Source organism: Lathamus discolor, chromosome Z (genome assembly GCF_037157495.1).
Source record: "Lathamus discolor isolate bLatDis1 chromosome Z, bLatDis1.hap1, whole genome shotgun sequence".
Lineage (NCBI taxonomy): Eukaryota > Metazoa > Chordata > Aves > Psittaciformes > Psittacidae > Lathamus > Lathamus discolor.
In genome coordinates this window covers 84,337,767-84,358,181 of record NC_088909.1, presented here as the reverse complement: position 1 = coordinate 84,358,181, position 20,415 = coordinate 84,337,767, and the positions used below count along the sequence as shown (strand labels likewise).

General features: G+C 39.0%; 1 protein-coding gene across 3 annotated transcripts in view; it reads right to left on the bottom strand.

Annotated features, from left to right (window-relative positions):
• The window catches only part of ARHGEF28 (Rho guanine nucleotide exchange factor 28), a 126,076-nt gene that overhangs the window by 34,548 nt on the left and 71,113 nt on the right, over positions 1-20,415 (bottom strand). For 2 of the 3 annotated variants that reach the window (XM_065661401.1, XM_065661399.1), the window contains 19 exons: positions 19,230-19,360; positions 18,102-18,376; positions 15,892-16,036; positions 14,507-14,618; positions 12,208-12,288; positions 11,316-11,355; positions 10,336-10,459; positions 8,866-8,998; positions 8,420-8,475; positions 7,228-7,279; positions 6,498-6,645; positions 6,242-6,363; positions 5,257-5,397; positions 4,540-4,790; positions 3,489-3,611; positions 2,982-3,099; positions 1,860-2,114; positions 1,110-1,186; positions 222-400 (listed from right to left, as the gene is read on the bottom strand). In XM_065661401.1, coding sequence (XP_065517473.1) covers positions 222-400; positions 1,110-1,186; positions 1,860-2,114; positions 2,982-3,099; positions 3,489-3,611; positions 4,540-4,790; positions 5,257-5,397; positions 6,242-6,363; positions 6,498-6,645; positions 7,228-7,279; positions 8,420-8,475; positions 8,866-8,998; positions 10,336-10,459; positions 11,316-11,355; positions 12,208-12,288; positions 14,507-14,618; positions 15,892-16,036; positions 18,102-18,376; positions 19,230-19,360 — 2,563 coding nt within the window. The remainder of the gene's footprint in view (positions 1-221; positions 401-1,109; positions 1,187-1,859; positions 2,115-2,981; positions 3,100-3,488; positions 3,612-4,539; positions 4,791-5,256; positions 5,398-6,241; positions 6,364-6,497; positions 6,646-7,227; positions 7,280-8,419; positions 8,476-8,865; positions 8,999-10,335; positions 10,460-11,315; positions 11,356-12,207; positions 12,289-14,506; positions 14,619-15,891; positions 16,037-18,101; positions 18,377-19,229; positions 19,361-20,415) is intronic. The other variant, XM_065661400.1, reaches the window with a different exon arrangement.

Below are 20,415 nucleotides of genomic sequence, written 5' to 3'. Positions count from 1 at the left end.
AGGGTCTGCTGATTCAGTGGGAAACCAGAAGTAACATGAGAAATTTGGCAGAAGTGACAGTGAGGTTTTGGGGTCTGTGAATCCTGAGCTCAGCAGAAATCCCAGCCTCAAAGGATGGATTCAGTGCAACGCAGAACAGACAGAATGATGCCACAAATATCCAACCAATCTCCCGTCTGTTTTGGACTGCCAGGGTGAAAACCAGAAGCCTTTTGCTCTACCTTTCTACTGCATCTTGAATATGCCTCATCCAGTTGTTACGTTCTTCTTTGGAATTGGTATGAACCTCATACATCTCAGGCCCTGCAGATGAAGCACTGATCAGAAACATCCCCCTTTCTTCATTGGCTACTTCTCTTACTATAAGTCTCTGAAGGGAGATAACAGAAGGTTTCTGGTCCTGAGGGAAACAGTCACAGCAAAAAAAAAAAAAAAAAAAAAAAAATTACTTTCTTAGGAAACACACTTTCAAAAGAGCATGATTTTTTCTATTAATTGGACTAATTCTAATCCTGGTATAGTCAGATTACATGTCTTCACCAGGTACAAGAAGCTGCAAGCTTTGAGTATTCGGGCATCTTTATAACTATTTTTTAATATATATTTTAACATTTATGAACAAGTAAAGCACTGGGAATGTGGTAAAAAGTAAATCCCAGAGGCTAAGCGATACTGAGGCACAGTATCCATATAACATTTTTATAATTTGCTTCTCCGCACGACCTTTCCTCCATTTTATGTGTGTTTACTACTACATTTGCAGTTAAAATTATTCTTCTGGCTTGTTTTACAGAACCAGAAGTTAAAATTTGTTTTAGATACTTAAAGAGCCTGCTTTACTTCAAGCCTTCATAATCAAATGAGGCATGACACTAAAAATATCATTCTGTAATTTGCATCCTTCTTCCTCAAAAAATGATTTAATTTTGAAAATAAACTTAATTTTCCATATATTGATATATTACTGTTCTGAAAACATTTGCAGAGTTTAACCTATGAGTGGGAAAAAAGAAAAAAAGTTGAGAACAACCTACCAAAAGACTTAACTTTTGAGAAATATATTAATAAATGTGCAACGTGTATATTCAAACATCTGGTAATATACTTACAACAGCCGCAAAGATGTATTTTTGATCTTTTTCTTGTAAGAACAGTAGTACATCAGTTAGAAGCAGAGCTAAGGTGTCTTAAAATGAGAAAAAGAAAAGAATGTTTTTTTAAATTGAAAAGGAAAATAACTGTTTATTATTTAAAGTTATTACAATTATCATAAAATTAGAACTATATATACAGCATATATAGTACAATTACAGTATATGTAATTATATGGGCATATGGGCAAGGGCTGGACTGAAAGCACCCCTGAGAAGAAGGACTTGGGGTGTTGGTTGATAGGAAGCTCAACATGACCCGGCTGCTTTGTGCACTTGCAGCCCAGAAGGCCAACCATGTACCGGGCTGCATCAAAAGCACCATGGACAGCAGGTCGAGGGAGGTGACAGCACATGATTTTTCATGCAGTTTTCAACAGCCAGCACTGTGAACAGTACTATTGTAGAAGTCAAAACTCAATTTTATAGGATGAAACTGCAAACCAATGAACTAAAAGCAGGGGACAGAAAGAAGAAATGCAGCTGATGGCTTTGTGTGTGAACTTGTCCTGTTACCCATACACGGTGGATTACCCAGAAACCATGGCAGCTTCTGCAATTACTCTTCTAGCAACTAATTGCATGTTTTCAATACTTCAGAAATTTGTGTTTGCAGTAAATCATAATATTTTTATTATTAAATGAATCAATCTTCATACATTATTTGTAAACAAAGAGTTAAAGGGGTTTACTGCTCAGATGGAATACCTTTGAAACGACCAGTTGCTGTCTTCCAGTACACTAAACCTTCATGAAGAAGTATTCTCTCTTTCCTCATCAAGTCTTGCTTCCTAAAAACACGGCCATTTTTCAGCTTGGTGTATGTTTTGTTTTCAGTTCTACTGAGAATTTCCAACAGTTTTTGCTTTTTCTCATACTCATCCACTTTCGAATCTACTTCTGCAATCACATCCTTGATTAGACAAATGGCTTTGCATAGGTCTTTATGTTCTTCCGTCCCTTCTGTATGAAACAAAAAATAAACACGTTAGTGGTCAGGATACTCAAGATAAATATCATTCCTTGCGTGAGCAATCAGCATGATGCAAAGTTTAAATTGATAAATACGCCATTTTAAGTTGAACCTGGCAATCAATTCACTAGATATATCAGAGGCATCTACCTTTGTTTGACTTGGTTATTAAAAGACGACATGTACCTCAGGTGTACTCATAAGTCAAACCAGCATGTTGAATAGTTTCTGACATATTTATGAGCTGTTAGCATTTAAAAAAATTTACTTACTAAGTAAATCATATAATATATTGAACCCTTGAAACAAGATTGGAAGTATAAAGGGTTTGCATTTGGTTATACAACTTTCTCCAATGCTTTTTACTGCCCATTTAGGGGGGCAATATCTGTAAGTTATTAGTATTTCTAAAATGCTCTACAAAATTCCAGAGGTCTTTCAAGCTGTGTTTGAAAAACTGGCAAGTCATTTACAAAACATTTACCTAGCCCTACTTACAAGAGACTCCATCAGAATTATTTCCAAGAAGGTGCAGATGTATGCCTGAATTAGTTCATATCCTCTAGTCAAGGTCTTTTCCTAAAACAAGCATTCTCTTCTAGACTTCTATGGCTTACTCAGCTGCAAGCTTACTCAGCTGGAGTGTTGAAAATCTTCACAGCCCAGCCTTGACAAAGACTGCATACACCAGACACCAAGTTTAGGTGACATCTGCCTGATCAGAAGATATTTACCTTGCCCTTGTTCTCTACAGAGCAGTGACTTTCACCTTTTGTTATATTGCAGCACTGTATATTCCTTAAGTTAGGAATGTGCTAGGATTCCAGACATGAAGCAATACTTTAGCTTTTATTCACCTTTTGAGTATTGCAATATCCTTTCAACCAGAACAGGGTATTTGGTGATTCGCTGGGTGACAAGCAAAATGCACTCAGGGATTCCTCGGCGTCGTGCCAACAGGTTACTATTTCTCAGCTGCAGATACAAATACATACCTTAAGTAGCAAAAGCGTATTAAACCATCAACTGACTAATAAGAAATATGATCTAAATGCATTAGAATAAACTAAAGCAAAATGCTTGGTTATCTGAACCATCCCCAAGGAACAGTTGCTGCCCTGAGGTATGAGGTGTACCATAACAGGAACATGTGTGTAATGCACACTGGATGCCAAAGCTTTCTAAAATTTGAAAGAAAAATGTAATTTATCGGCTCACTGGTTAAGGAGGAAAAACTTTTGCCATTTTTAGTGGCCATTAAAAGTCAGTTACTGAATATTATTCCAATCCTAAATCTAAGTAAAAGCTACATGTCATTTTCCTGACCATTTTGTCAATAGTGATCTGTTTCCACATAAACTTACTTTAATAAAATTCTGGAACTTCTTGTTTTGTTGCAACTCTTTGAAGAGATTAATGGCTTCTTTTTGATGGCTGCAAAATTCTCCATATATTTTCTTCATTTTAGTTGCATTTTCATCCGAGAACTGAAGAAATTAGTAAGTGAATTATGCTCATTAGTGCGCCTAATCAGAAAGTGTGTACCTTCAATTCGTGTATTTTGTACAAATACAGAACTTTAATGTTACTTGTTTCTCAAGTTCTCTGAATTTCACAAAAAGGGTCTGCCACTAAAGAATAAACCGGTTTTAAGAGCAAGAGGAAGAACATAGGCTGGGTAGAGCACAAGCAACTTCCCTACAGTCTTGCCAATAACAACTAGAACAATTATTGTAACAGCACTTCCTTCACCTCTTTGCAAACACAATCCCTTTAGATTTATTTGCATTTGTCTGATCCCCACACAACTTCTAGACAGATAATGGTTCAGATGCTTTATTTCAGTGGAGTAAAACTGACTGACTGAGGTGAAAAACCACACTCTCCTGACTGCAAGGAATGCACGAAGTGCTAGAAGTGTGACTAGCAAGCAGACAGCTGTTCTACAGCCACCTATACAGGTCTCTAGACACGCTGTTACCACCCCTTCTCTTAGTGAGCAGCAACTCAAGATGCACTGTGACAGATCACTAAAAGAAATGAAAGAGTAGTTTCTTCTCCAGTCAGTTCATCACATTTTTGCTCAGCTGTTAGAAAAGTGATTCCACCGCTTCAATTTTTGAAGTGCATGATAGGACTGCAGCGGCCTTCTACTGTGAACAGGACCAAGTTCATTACTTTCCTTGTCACTTGTACCACATAGGTAGAAGTTCATTCCAAGTTCATCACACTTACTTCTTATTAAGTCTTCTCTCACTGCTATTTCAATAGCCTGTAACAATCTTGAGGGAACAGCCTTTGAATTTTATGAGGTAACCATAACCCTCTTCTTGCCCACAAAAGTTTTAAAGTAAATAAATTGTTCAATTTGGGAAACTTAAGTACATAAAGGATTAACAGAGCTGATGCTTCTACCTGCTGCACAAGGATGTCTCCAATTCTGCTGATGACAAAATTACATTCATTCCCTGCCTCACATGATTCCTGCCGTCTCTCCTTCATTCTGCAAAAGAATTGCCTGTGTATCTCCAGTAGCTCATCTAAGCAGGGGAATATTCTGTTCACTGTGCTGTGATCCAGTTGCAGTTCTTGCTTCATCCCTTTCCTGAATATTTCAGACATAATGAACAGGGTATGGATGTGATGCATTTCAGTTCGCATCAGCTCTGCAGCATAAGAGAAGACAGCATAGTATTGTAACCACCTGAACATTTTGCACACCTAAGACAGACTTTAGCAACATTCAAATACACAGTTATATTTTTTTCTGTGTGAGCCTCAAATCTAATAGGTTATGTAAGTAGGAAGACTTAGTTTATCTGGCTTTGGCATAGTTTTCTCAACTGTACCCCCCTGAACAAACTGGGGTTACAACTGCTTGAGCTGGGGATCAGACAAGGTCATTTCCAACCTCAACCATTCTGTGAACAGGGTAGACATGTCACTAGTAGTCAGTACTCTCAATTTCCTTAGCTCTAGGACACATTGTAATTTGTGACCAAAATGTTCTTTGAACCTTCTGATTATTCTGAGTTGAAGCATTCATTCTTCTGAGCATAAAACATGCAGGTTCCCACTCTAGTTTCTAAGCCAAATTGCTTTTAAACCTACATGAAGCTTTGAAATACTGACCAAAAATGACGTCCTGCCTGTTGATGACATCCTTTTCTTGCTTTCTACAGAACATTGGTTCCACAAGATGACTCCAGGACTCTGCCTCAAACTCTTGTGCATCTGTGTGGAGATCAGTCCACTGAGACAAATCCACATAATCTGTGACAAAACATATAATCTCATTAACACACAGATGTACTCATACAGTAAGGGCAACACATCACAGGGATGAACTTTAGACAAGGCTTCTGCAAACATCATCAGCAGCTTTACAACAGAGAAGCTTGCCAGATGTCAATATCACCATCAAAGTGTTGAAATGCAAATGTGACGGGGGGGAGTAGGAGAAAAAAGAAACCACTGTTCTTTTACCGTATTAAATCCTTTTTATACTTCTTCTCTTGAAGAAACTTTTTTGAAATTTAAAAATAAAATCCAACATTTTTGGAAGGAGATGTCCAGTGAGAGATATCTGCACTATCCTTTGTGACTGAATGCCATTCAGCTCTGGAACCCAGTCTCACACCTAACTATAGAAAAAGCCTGTATCTACTCACTTCACAAGGATATGCAGCCATTTTAGGAGGGCAGTTTACCAGTGGGAGGTAAGATTTTGGGGCCACTGGGCAAATACAAGTGACGTAGGTTTACGTTTTGCAATGTATACTGTCATTGGAGACGAATGGATAAGCACAGAAATATGTCAGTCTTCTGGTTCTGCAAGGATGCCAAATACATTTATCCCTGTTATTTTAAAATGTTACCACCACACAAAAATATTCTAAAAGTTATCAAAGATTTTGTTAAAAGGAAGAAAGGAAAATTTGTATTTTAGGACTAATGTGTCTGATTGTAACATTTTAATGAGGGACACAATTGTAATTGTAAAAAATAGGTGTTCTTTCAGCAGATGAAGTTACTTCTTATATCTAATAAAGAGTTTTTCTATTCTGCACTTTCTAATACAGGCTATAAAATACAACATCTGTGCAATGCTTCTCACCTTCCACCATAAAAGGATCTGTTGAAGAAACAGTCCCTAATGCTTGTAACATCTCTTCAGACCGTGACTTGGACCTCCAGGTGCTAGTCTCAGAATCTTGTTCAGAAAATGGCATAGATTTTCTACAGCAGGAAAAAAAAAAAAAATTAAAAAAATCCCATGTTTATTTAATAGTATCAATTTTCCTAGAAATTTGATGTATTTAGCATAGCAGGTACTATTTAGCATAGGGGACTATTTAGCAGCTACCCTTTACCTTTCAAAAATGGCACTGGGAACACTTTTGGACAAGAACTGGGACTGTTGTGAGGCTTCCCTCCTTCCAGCAGGCAGTCTGATAGGCACAGAGGAAGAAGAATGTGCTGGGAAGAGCACCGTTTGTGAAGTATCTCCAGGCAGGGAATCTGTGAGGCAAAGCACAGCACATTTTGATAAACAACGTAGAGTATAACATCAATAGCACGTTTGTACTGAGAAACACTACCTGGTGTTCATATTGACCCATACTGAGTATAAAGAATGTCTGCTTCCCATGGTACAAGACCATGATAGTCTCCCACAGAATATAAAGATAAGCCTGTAGGCAAAGTGAAATAGGTCCAGCACGGATATTACTGAAAACAATCTCAAATCATACATGCTCTAACACTGCAACCTGAACATAAGAGACCCAAATATTTGCACGTTCAATGAACGACATACTCAAAAGCACAAGAGAGAACTAACTACTTTCAATTTTCATTCTTGCCAAAAACAAAACATAGCAAAACTCCCACTCATTTTAGTAGATGAGTTAATTCAACAGTAATCTCTTTTAAAAATCCTACTATTTTAAAAATCCTACTATTAGAGACACACACACTTTCTTACAGATATTGAAATGAAAATAGAGACACAAAAATGATGCACGAAAGTTCATGTTGTTGGTCCCAAGGTTTTTAACAAAGCTTAACTTACAAGTGCTAGGTTTACATCTCCTAACTTACTTGTTACACCAGCAGAGGTTTTGCTTTTATTATGGTACCTCTCTTGGGATTTCTGAAAAAAAAAAAAAAAGAAAAAAGAAAGAACTTTGTGATACTGCAATGAAATCACAACTGATAACATACTGAGTAGTTAAGTCAGTAACTCACTTCCATGTATCATCACACAAATAGGCTTCAGAAAAGTGTTCCTAAATTATGGTCCTAATTTCTACTAATAAGTAATAAATGCGGGTTTACTAGTTAATGGTAGATAACAATACAATACAATAATGGCAGATAACAATACAATAGTCAAAGAACAATTATAATATTTGTACTACAATACAAAACTGAATCTGTTTATTCAAAACAGAGAAGCTTGCCACTGAGTTACAGAACCCTGTTTTCCCTATATAAATATTGCCTGCGAATGCTGCAAGTAAAGGAGTTACCATTCAAGACTTTATATTCAGATAAGCTTGGAGGACAGGCAGGGCACTACCGGAGGAATCCTGTTTATCAAAGGCAGAATCAAACCCCCTTTCAGACAGGACTTTTGCAAAACCCATAGCAAGAGCCTTCTGTGCTTAGGCATGTATTTTATTAGTGAAAGTTTTCTGCACCTCATTCTTGTTGAGGTAAGTCATGAGTGGTGGGGGTTCTTGCCTGCTCTTGACAAATAATCTATCCACTGCAGTAATTAGAACTGCCACTTCAGCTGTCTTAATGCCCTAAAGCTGACCAGAAATTTGTGCAAAACTATGACGTGACAACTATAACCAAAATAGCAAAAACTCACCTGATTTATTTTAGGCTTGTTTACAGCTTGTTTATGTTGAAGAGTCTGTATGGAAACATGTTCTCCCTGCAAGCCACCACCCATGCAAAACCCAGCTAAACAAGGGTTTTGAGGAGCCCTTCTTTTTAACCCCTTTTGCATCCCTCCTGGCACACCACAGTTTGAACTTGCAACTCTTCAAAAACAGAAATACCACTTTAAAATCTTTTTTGACCCTATTCTAAAAAGTGTTGTTCGTGCACAGTGCTTGCTTTGTTTGCTCACGTTAGATATTTCGACACCCTTACAGACTTTTGCATACAGACACTGGGTCTTGGCAGACTGTGTGCGCTTTCTGTTTTTTCTTAATGATGTTTTCAGACCCCTTGGAAAGCAGATGTGCTCTAGTAAGAACAGTGTGGTGTAGGAGGTTACCTTGGTGCACACAGGAGCACATTCCTTGCAGCTCTTATGCACAATCATGTTGCAATCTGAAAGAGAAGGCATATTTCAAAACCTGGCACAAGGTCTCCAGCCTACAGAAAATACTACTCCGACGCTTCACCTTTTTTCCTCCTTCAGGTCCCATTATTAAAGTAGCCCTGAGAATGCTTTCATGTTATAGCCCCTTGCTAGGAAGAAGTTTTTGCCTAATGTGCTGGGAGATAGTGGTGGTCCCTTCTGAATCCATCAAGTGCTGTCCTTCCTCCCTCGCCCTTGCCAACCTCAGATCATTACATAAAGGAGATGCATCCAACTACATAAAGGAGGTGCATCCAAACCTAAGTAAGGTTTCTTTTTGAAACAAAACACTGAATCAGAATCTCAAGGCAGGATTCAGAGCACTGTAAGTTCACATGCAAAAGCCAACAACTACTTACAAGAGCACTGCAGTGACTCTCTTCCTAGAAGCGCCTTTTCACAGGCCATACATGGCATAACTCCTGAGAAGGTCCCATTTGTAAAATTGTGCTTGTTCAATTTCTCTTTATCTTTGGTATCTTTATTTTTTGTCTTCATCCCCAAGAGCAAAGGCGGGGGGGGGGGGGGGAGGGAGGAGAGGGGGGAAGGGACATTAGAAAAAAAGCAATTTAATCATTCTAAAATATTTATTCCTTGTCCTAGAAGTCTTGTAACAGTACACTGTATCATCACATCCAACACTGTTAAAGTCCTAAAATGATACACGCATTGGTTTCACCGGCAGCTAAGCCAGTCAGCATTATGATGGAGGACTGGCAGAAATACATTTATAAAACTATAAAAAGGGAAGGGTCAGATGATAAAATTTAAGAAGTGTTACTGGCTCTCTGCACACAGATACCAATGCCTACATCTCCCTGAGGCGTACAAGCAAACTCGTGCCTCTACAGTTAAAGCTGCAGTTATGTAAATTTAGACAACTTGCTTTTAGGTCTTAGAAGACATTAGAAATAACCTATTTTTAATAGGGCCTTAAGGAATTTAATAAATTCTGCCTATTTTTACAGTACTTCTATTGATGTCAGTACACAATCTCTGAGCAGCCCTGGTAGTTATCCTTTAGGAGACCACACAGGCACAGGCTGATGTATGGCTGCTGGACCGGACATACATATTCACAGCCAGTTCTGACACCCTTGAAGATACTGCCTCAGCCAACCACCTTAAGATTCATGTACTGATATCCTGGGGCATGGGAGGGTGTACTAGAAAGACTGCAAAATTGCCAAAAGGCTGGCTCAAAAGATCCCATAGGCCAGATCCATCTCTCAAGTGATTTATGCTGTTAATCTAAATTTCAGATGTCTCAAAATTAAACCACAAATGTTCTAATCTACCTTTGGTAGTAAGTTTGCTTCAATTGTGAAGACCTCAAGTCTGCAATTATTTAACTCTAAGTAGTGCTTACTCCATTAACTTCAAATAAGGCAAATTCAACTGATTACATGCCAATGTAGAAGTTACAGACTCAGTTATTTGTTGAGAGCAATTGCAAGCACAGGCCCATACCTCTTTATTTAACAAAGAGAATTATTTTTGAAAGAAATTAATGCATATAAACTTTGGCTAAATGGCCAAATGAGATTATTAATAACATCAAAATAATGGCAAGGGAAATACTTGATGATGTTCAGCAAGGTTATTGTTTAAAAAGAAAGCTGGTTTTAATATGAAGGCAATTTCAGGGTATCCTGCATATGTTTTAAAATAAAATAAAATAAAATAAAAAAGATAAAAGTTTCTTCCTACTATTTTTATGTGGTTTTGTAATAAACAACTTTACATAAAAAATTATATTCTCATATATAATTGATTTAATTACAGTGACATAATTATATATAACAACATGTATTTAAATCCTAAATTACCTTGCACTTATGCCGTGTGCTGGTCATTCTGTTCATCAGAAAGCTGAAAGTTCGACTCACTTTACATTTTTCAGACTCATTTTTTGAGGGTACCATATATTTATTCCATTCCTCCTCCTGAATCCTAAAACAAAGACCAGTAAAAAAAAAAAAAAAACAACAACCACTCATTCCAGTGGGAACAGTCCCTTATAACAAAGCAGAATCTGGATGGCGATTATTCCACCTAACATTTACAATTAATTAATTGTTATTTTGAGGGTTTAGGTGATGTTGTGAAAAACACTCTGCAATCCCTCTTCAAATAAAGGAGTAGCACTAGAATCATAGAATCAACTAGGTTGGAAAAGACCTTTAAGATCATCAAGTCCAACCATTATCCCAGGACTGCCAAGCCCAGGATTCAACCATGTCACTAAGGGCCTCTTCTACAGGGTTTCTGAACACTTCCACTGACAGTGATTCCACCCTTCCCTGGGCAGCCTGTTCCAACGCCTGAGCACCCTTCAGTTAAAAAAAAATTACCAATATCCAGTCTAAACCTCCATTGGCTCAGCTTGAGGCTGTTACCTCTTGTCCTGTCTCGCTCCACTAGCCCATGGAGCACTCTGGATGTGCAATGTGTTATGAGCACACGTAGTTCACAACTGGTACCAAATACCCCTTACTTTCATTAAGCCGTTCTGGACCTTAATGGTCCAAAGGCAGGTAGGAGCACATCCCGGCGGCGCAGGTCCCTCTGTGGTGTGCCGCAGATGCCCACCGAGGGCTGTGCAGCGCGGTGAGGACAGCAAGAAGCAAGCCCGAGTTCAAGCGTGGGCTTACAGATCCGGCGGGCAGGGAGTGAGTGTGTCCTAAACAGCAGCTAAAACCCCGCTGCGAGAGGTGCCTTGGCCTCTTCCCTTCTCCGCTCCCTAGATGGCATTCTTGCACCCGCTCCCGGCGCCCTCATCGCGGTATGGTGCGGCACGCACCCGTACCTTTTGTCCCGGCAGTGCTCCGGCAGACTGTATGCTCGCTCTGCAAGACAGGAACGCGTATAGGGCACTCAGGCTGCGAGGTCGTCACGTTTATCTGAAACGTGCGACCTCCACCAGGCCATAAGCTTGTTATTACAGGCTTGCGATGTCATTGAAAATTAGGAAAGCAAAAACATATATACATTAGAAACAGCTTTTCCTAGGCTAAGACCACTGCCTAGTAAGCTTTGTTTAGTTGACAGAACCTGCCAGAACTGAGATGGGTATCAGTTAAAGCCAGTTTCTGCAGAAATGTCTGGTTTTAAGAATAACGAAAAGTATTTGTTTTTTCTTAATAACCCAGACTTGAATGATTCAGACTTCATTTTGCTTTTCACATAATTTGTTGTAAAATACCTTAATGACAGTCTTTTAACATTTGCAATTACCTGTCTCATGCAGCTTTATCTGCAGTATTAAAAAAAAATTAAATCCCTTTACATGAAGAGGATTATTACTAGTCTGCGTAATGCACAGGATATTTAGTGTTGTAAGTTTACATCCCACGAACAGTAGAGAGGACTCAAGCAGATACTTTCCAACAAACTGTCTAAAAAGCAAAATTCAAGAAAAGCAATTCAGTGGGGTTGTTCTGGAAGAAATAATAAAATACACACCACTTCACCATTTCCACATTAGAAGCCATTCCATCTTCCAGACATACTTTGCAAAGCTATTACAGGTATGGTTCAGAAGACACGAAAGAAGAAGCAAGACTAAAATGGCAGTTCAGTTAGCTGTCAGGCACAATAGGTGCCTCAGGATGTTTTTGGAAGAAATGAAGGCCATGTACCCACGGGAGATGCAAACAGCCTCATGCAAAACAGCGTTGTGGGGTTGGCATTGTACTTACTACAAGGGTGGAGCAGAGACACTGACTTAGAGAGTGAAAGAGCTTGAAGAAGGGATCGACCACTGTTCATGAGCACACCATCTATAGAGCAGGGACAAATCCTTTACTGTTACAGACTAGTAATACCTTCTTAAATAAAAGCAGGTAGTTGTTTTAAATCTGAGCATACTGAAAAGCTTTCATCAGCAATGGAGAGTGATTTCCCACTTTTTTTCCTCATACTTCACATAAGAAAGACCTTCCTACTGCCGTTCTGTGTTCATCTGCTTTGGCTTAGGTTTCAACTTAAAAGGTCAGTAGCACCTCCCTTCTGAATCACTAAGCCCTCAGCAAGATGTTTTAAATGCTGGCAGCTAGGCAGAGAGGAACAGGCAGGTTTTCAGTGTGCAGACACCTGCACACACCCAGACACAACCACACTACAGGCCATAGAGATCACAATGAACTACCCAACCCAGCTTTTTGGACTAAGCTCCTGGGTTAGTCCCATGCTTAGATACAACTGCTCAAAGCAAGCAGAGCTGTGCCTGCCTCACACAGTAGTCACCACAGCCAGCTGCCAAACACTGTTCAATGCTCCTGTTCTTGCAGATGAAAGGGACGAGGCAGGAGGTGCTGGTGGCAGGGATGCACCAGCAGGAACCTCAGCAAACCACCACCCTCCCTCCCAGCAGTATAGCGCACCTGCAGGGCAGGCTGCAGAACAGACTGCTTCCAAAGCATGGGCAGGAAAGAGTTTCTACCTTCTCCACAAGACAGGTAAAGGTCCAGCACTGACTGACCCAGGAGGAAGGGGAGAGAGAATGAAGACATAGGCCTGAGCCCAGATCAGATCAGAGCAGGTAATGGTGTCTGGATGAAGTGAGACCAACAGTTCCTTAGCTGCGAGGTCAAAGGAATTCTGGTTTAACTTTAAGAACATGAACTGGACTTTGCTGATCTGCCCATCCTCTACTTCTGTGGCATACTTTCCTCTTTTTCTTCTGCCTTGTTTTGCCAGACTTCTCACCTAATCTGGTAGATACAAATGGTTACAAATACATTAAGTGATGTGGAAAAATACAACATAGCTGCATGCTGCAGACTGCTGTACATGCTCCTCCTTACAAGGGAACATGGAATCTTACAGTAAATTTGAGCAATCACAAACCTGCTTTTCACAGTTTCTTAAGGAAAAAAGATGTCTGCAAGCAATGTATGCCTGCCCACCAGCTTTCTCCATCTCACCTTCCCAACAGCTTTTGAATTTGTTATCTGGTTGCAAAGGTAACGTAAAATTTCACCAACTTTTGTGTGTTTTTATATTTGGTGTCATAGTAGCACAGAATGGTTTGGGTTGGAAGGGACCTTCAAGTGTCACCTAGTCCAAACCCCCACACCACAAGCAGGGACATCTTTCACTACATCAGGTTGCATGAAGACACATCCTGTCTGGCCTTTAATACTTAAAGTGATGGGGCACCCACAACTTCCCTGTGTGTTGATCGGATCTGGTTCGTTGTAACTGACACATCCTGCCTCCTGCTCAGGACTGGCGGAAAGCTAAAGGTACACTGGAGGGAGAGACAAGCTGGAAGTATGACAATGACAGAGGCCAAGCCCCTAGAAATGCAGGGGGGGGGGGGGTGTCTTTAAGTGATGTCGTCTATATGAAAAGCTAACAGATATAGGTATCTCATGCTTTGTATGTTTCTCGAACATAACCCATGCCATCATTGCGAAAAGTCTTCTGTATTTAAGTTTGTATTTAAGTTACTGTCCAGAAACAAAACATGTTAAAAACAGTTTGTAAAAAATTACAAGCTTCTTGCAGAAACAAACATCTGTGACTCTACTTAATGGAGAGGGTGGGGTTTATTCCTGTGGAGATTATAATAGCCCATCCATGTTTCAGATGCTCCCCAGGATCTGCAGGAAGCTGGGCCACCCACCCTCTTTGACACCTCTCCTGTGCCATCCAGAGCTTCCTCATGTCTTTGCTGGGCACCCAGCAGGAGGCTGGGGTAAGGGTCTTCCAAAAGGATTACTGCCCTTGCCTGCATTACTTTTTCTGACTAATGGTCTCCCAGTTTGTGCCTTCCTGAGGATCAGCTGCTACATCAGGGGAGAGCATGATGGGGGAGTAGATGGGAGAAGAGCAAGGAACAACAGTCGAGGTACTAAAAGACAATTGGACTCTGCTTTCCTGAGTATTGGCAAGGTCCATGTACAGGACAGGCCTGAGTAAAGCCATCAGCACTGCACCTGAAGCAGGCAGGCAAGGGCTGAGGCTGTGCAGGTGCAAAGCCAGAGCACTGACCTTCATTTGAATCCCCAGCTGCAAAGTCTCGAGGAAGGTGAGGTCTTCCTAATACACCTTTGGGAGAAGAGTAGGAATAGGAGCGTGACCGAATCCCAGATACTGCACATTCCTACAAGAAATCGCAGCAAATTAAAATTTGTATCATTTTGAAATGCATCAGTAACATAAACAAAAGAAGGCAGTGATAGAATTTCTGGAAGAAAGGTGACTGACCACACACACGTTTTCTTGGTTCCTTTAAAGGTTTAAGCACAATTTTTGATGACTTGAAGTCTGTCATACTTCCACCACAATAAATCTTTGTATATTACAGGAAATAATCTGTGGGTGCAAATTAGACTAAAAGGGTAATAAAAAGCTCACATTCTACTCCAGGTTGGTGGCAAGCACCATCCAAACAGCACTGCGGCCATTATATCAAATGACCAAGCTATCTTCTTTTACCAAAGGAGCCATTGATGTTATTACTTTAATACCTCACAATCATTTCCTGAAGACTAACACCCTGCATTGGTAATTGTCGATGCCTGAGTTTCCAAAGAAAGGCGTTAGCCTCCTTCTCTTTACTTATTTTTCTTCTTTTATTGTGTGTGAAAAGATTTTCTGATCTTGAAAGGAAAACACCTGATTTTTGATACATCACTTACATTTCAACAGAGCCTACTACTAAACTGCTTACCTCATTGTTTTTAAAAGTAGCCCTAGCAGAATTCAGTGTTTGTGCTGGACTTTTTTTTCTCCTTTCATGTAATCATTTGCTGAAAGTCAGATAAAGCTTAACAGTGGAAAAAGTCTGCCTAATAAAAACATAAAGAAACCCTACAAACAAAAAACCCACTCTTTGTATCTGAAGATCTCAGAAATGGCACCACTATCTAATGAAAATTAATGTAGCCAGGAAAATTGAGAAAACCATAACGAACAGGAAAGATTTGCATTTGTCAATGCACAAACCCCCCTGGAATTCCCTGACTTTAGCAACTGTTCTGAAACAGGTAGCAGGCTGGTTTTATACTTTACAAAGCTGTTACCCTTTCACACAACTACAGCTAGTTAAACATTTGCTCGCTAAATAGCTTTTGGTTAGAAAATGCTGAATCACTGAACTTGAGATATTTCCTTTGAAATGCTTCTGATAAATAAATGATGCTTTTTTTCAAAACTGAAGCAGATCTTTGATGGACCTTTCCCATGGCTGCTGCCAAGCCTCACCACGACAAACAGGGAGCTCCAGCTCCACAGCCCCATATGTGCTGCTCTCCAGAGGGGCTAGAACTGCTAACTGGGAACTCATTTTTCCCCTTCAGATTCCTATGTTTCTCAGATGTTTTCTGTGAATTACTTAAAAGGAAAACAATGCAAAGCAAGATAGTATCAAATACCTCAGGCTGCAGACTGGTGGATAAATCTAATCCATCTCTGCTTCTAGCCGTGGCTTCTGAAGAGCTGAGAGGAGGGTAGCAAACACGGGATCTATCCGAAACATCTCCACTTCCGACATCTACTTCAAGGTTATCAAGACTTGAACTGAAGCAGACAACGAAGTCTTTATTTCCCATGAATTCAAGTAATAATACATTTCAACCTTAATGCAACAATCAAAATACTGCTGGATACTCTGTTCAGTGACAACCCAAAACACCATGATTATGTCAGATTAAGTCACACTCTGAGGCCCTTCTCAGGTTTGAAGTCACTTGGTCAAGTTTCTCAGTCACTCTGTACAGGCCTCACCCGATGCAACCTTCTGGATCTGCAGTACATACATTTGCATTGCTTGTTACCACACGAACTCCCACCACAGTCAGACATATGTGAAGGATGACTTTCAGACCAATGTTTAGCATCTCCCTTAGAATTAGATATTTTATTCCACACATGTACCCTCCCGTCTATATCAATGATAAGGAGAACTGAGACAACTAGCTCAGATTTCAGTATTAAGACGTGGGTATTATGAATATTTTGTTCAATAATTATATGGATATGTGTGTATTTGAAATGTATGTAATGGCTATTCAAAGATCTATCTTTTCTACATCCGTGACTTGATCCAGGATGAAAGAGAAATAACAAAAGAGATGAAGGAGGGTCTGAGACAGTTCATAAGATGCACTTCAAAAGCTATAAATTTAAAAACATACAGAACTATAAACAGGCTAAACAATCTCTGGCTAAATCAGTACTTCAAACACCTAGACACTATTTGATTAGCAAGGTTTCCGAGCAGCAGGATGGGTCCCATTAACTGCAAGAGCAAGTTCATGGTCTCCATCAGAGTTACTGGAAGGAACGGTTGACTGCTTGCAACATTCCAGCCTTACAACATAGAACACTGAATTATGTGTGGTATTTCTAAATAGCCAAAGTTCCTTCCAGGAATAATAGCAAAACAATTCCTTCACACACCACTACAGTTTGTTGAAGGGCAAATATACCGATACTGCCGAAAACTACATCCTCATTACACTTCTGGAGACCATCTTTTGCAATATTTCCTCGCAACAGCCCACGTGACATCTCAAAGACAAGTTACCTATCTGCATTAAGTTACTGTCGCATTTTAAAATTGGAAAAGTAATATGTGTCTATGTCAGCAGTCAAGCATACATGTCTTAGTGGGGGTAACTAACCCAGGGAACTTTTCTGACTTAAAAAGCTGGTTTAAAGACCTGCTAAGTAACTTGCCACATAGCAAAAAATAAAAGCTAGCAAAAATAAAAGGTTTTTATGGGAAAGAATAACTCGTAGTCTGATATTTGTTCCACTACCTGTGTTAAAAGATTCTGTCTAGGGGGACCTCACAGTTGCATAAGAAACTCAAAATTAAGGTAGAGAAAATGTTATTCCCCACTTTAATTGATAACAAACAGATAATACTGCTTCCTTACTATTTTTACATAGATCTGATGCCCTACCTCCAACTGGTCCAAACACTTTTGAAAGGTGAGAGACAGATTCAAATTTCCTCTTCTACAGGAGGAACTGATTTCACACCCCTTCTTTCCAGAGAAATAGTAAAGCCTTTCTATCGTGGAAATTTATTAATTGGTAACAACAAAGTTTATAGTTTTCATCTTCAAAGCTCTCTGCATTCCTGAATCCAGCCAGTTCCAACCATAACTCAAATCCATCTGGAGTAGCGCCTCCTGGCAACAAAACTTGTATACCAGCAGAAGAGCAGAAAACAGCCAGAACCTATCAGAAACACAGAGCTGTATTCTGTACTGTGTCTTTTGAGGTAAAAATTACATGTTCTCAGGAACAAGCTGGTTCAGGCCAGTGCAAAGAATAGAAAGATTCCCAGAGAGTTCAACAGACTTTGGTCTATATTCTTAACAGACAATAAAACTGAGGGAAGCATGGGTGAGATTTTTGTTTAAAATGTCTTCATAACAATTTTACGAAAACAGATCATTAGGACAATTTAAATATCAGTGATTAAAACTACTGATTTATCTCAGTAATAATATTTATCACTACATATTCCGCTACTACATATTCTACATCACTACATATTCTACATATTTTGAAGTAAAAGGTTATAAAAAATAATCTTTATTCTGGCCATATCATCAAGTGAATTTCATACCTTTTTTTTTTCATGTCAGCATACAGTTGGTCCCTATCTTTAATAAATCCATGAGTCTTGAATGTAAGGTATGAATCTGCTCCATGCAGATCAGTATGTCTTACACCTGTATTTTCTACATTTTTCAATGGCCTTTGGTTTTCTTCATTTGTAACATACATATATTGGTCATTCTTCTCAAGAGAAGGAGATGAAGAGCTCTTAGCCTTCATGATTGAGTTGGTGGGGTTAAGACATGTTTCACTTTTCACATAGTTAGTCTTTAAATCTCCAGCCTGCAGAGAAAAAAAATAATGTTGGTAAGAGGCAGTAACGAGATAAACTGTCAAAGAACAAAGACCAGATTAGTTTTCCATTTCATTTATGGTTATATATTTTGCCTTTTATTTTCACCTATTTTTTACAGTGCATGAGTTGAAGGCAAGTTATATGGTAGGAGATTCTAGACCTTGCATTGATTTTTCCATAATTAGAGTAGCAATGAATTTGTATTTGAAAGTCTGCTGGATTTCTTGCTCATATTTATGCCTTGTGTTAAAGATATTGATTCATATATTTATAGCTTTTATTAAAAAATAGCCTTGAGTCAAGCAAAAAATATTCATAATACATTAGTCTGGGAGCCATACGGAAGAGAACTCAAACATTATGCAATTTAACTTGGAAAAATCAGCCTACATATCATGCACTTCTGATTTTCCAGCACCTATTTCCTAAGCTTCTTCTAATATTAGCCAGCATCAGCAGACTTATCTCTTTTGTGAATGTACATAGAATTCAGAAAATCTGAGTGCATGTGAGCAAGTTATATTGTGTTAATGTTTCTTAGAAAGAAGTAAACACCATTTAGCTCACGAACACACAGAAAAGACAGTAAGAGTTGCCTTGGAGTTCTTCCTACAGGCTAGGGAGAATAATTCCTAATCATTCACCAACTAAATCTATTAAAATGGATCTCATAAATAGGTTATAAAATACAGAAGAGTTAGGTATTACTGGTTTTATTTTAGAACTTTGCTAATTGGCCATACACCACTGCTGACATTCAGAAGATCCCACTATCACACAAAAAAGTTACTTTAACAGAAGATGGTGAAAAAATTGCCAAAAGATAAAACATAAGCTTACTTGGTCTACTACCATGGAGTTTGCATATATTTCATCACTTCCACTCATCATGGCAGAAAGGCTGGTTGCAGTCAAAAAAGTAGGTGGAGCCTTGAGTTTCCTGAGAACATCAAGGGCAGACTGTCTTTGATCTGGAAAAAAGAAATTATGGAAAATATGTCACTAAATTTCAAGCCAACTTCTTCTCATGTATATATATACACTGTTACAAAAATGGCAAAATCAAAAATGAAGCACCAAATCTAACGATTACAATTTCAGTAATATTTGTGTGGCCACTCAAAAATCTGCCCATTTTGTAATTGCCTAACACTTGCTGTATCTTCCAAGAAGCCTATAGTTCCAACCTGAATTGTTTGGGTTGGAAGGTACCTCTGGAGATCATCTAGTCCAACCCCCAAATAATTTATATAACTTAAAAATAAGTGTTCTTGTATCTTGGGTAACAAAACCTTCTATTTTCCATCTAAGCTAGAACTTCATGGAGATGTGTGGCTGCAGAAGTACATAGGACAATACTTATAGGCTGGGTTGAAATATGCATGTTTCTGGCCTATACATTAAATCCCCAACATCTGATACATTATAGGAACAGAATACTGTTCAATTGCAGTCAAATCATGACTCTCCTAAAGCAGTCTACCTACTGGAAGCCACATAAATATTAATCTTAAACCAGTAAAACAGATAACTGTTCTTAAAACAAAAACCAGCAATAAAATTATAGGAGGGATATAAATAAAATACCACCAATAGTGCCTTTACAGGGTGACAGCAATCAGTCAAGATCTGACCCATGAACAAGGTATTTGGGATGACAACTGCATCTGACCTCTTTCGGTACTAAAATAAGAAGTTATCAGTCTCACCAGAAATCATTAACAGAAAACCAGATCTTAGTTTTCAATAGTGTGTTCATGACTGCATTCATTATAAAAAGCTGCATGGGCTGACTATTTCACTACTTTGAGCAGCAGACAACCAAGTCCTACAAAAACACTGTCAGTCTGTCCTGCAGACCCACTTCTCTTAAAGCTGCTTACAAACATGAAGAGCATACACCTATTTGAGGTTGTAGTCAAGGCCTCATATTATCTTCAGATTGTAAAAAGAGCAAAATTTGACAAAGTGCAAACCAGTCTTATTCTAGACTGTGTGAAACCAGGCTAAACCCCCAACACAAAAA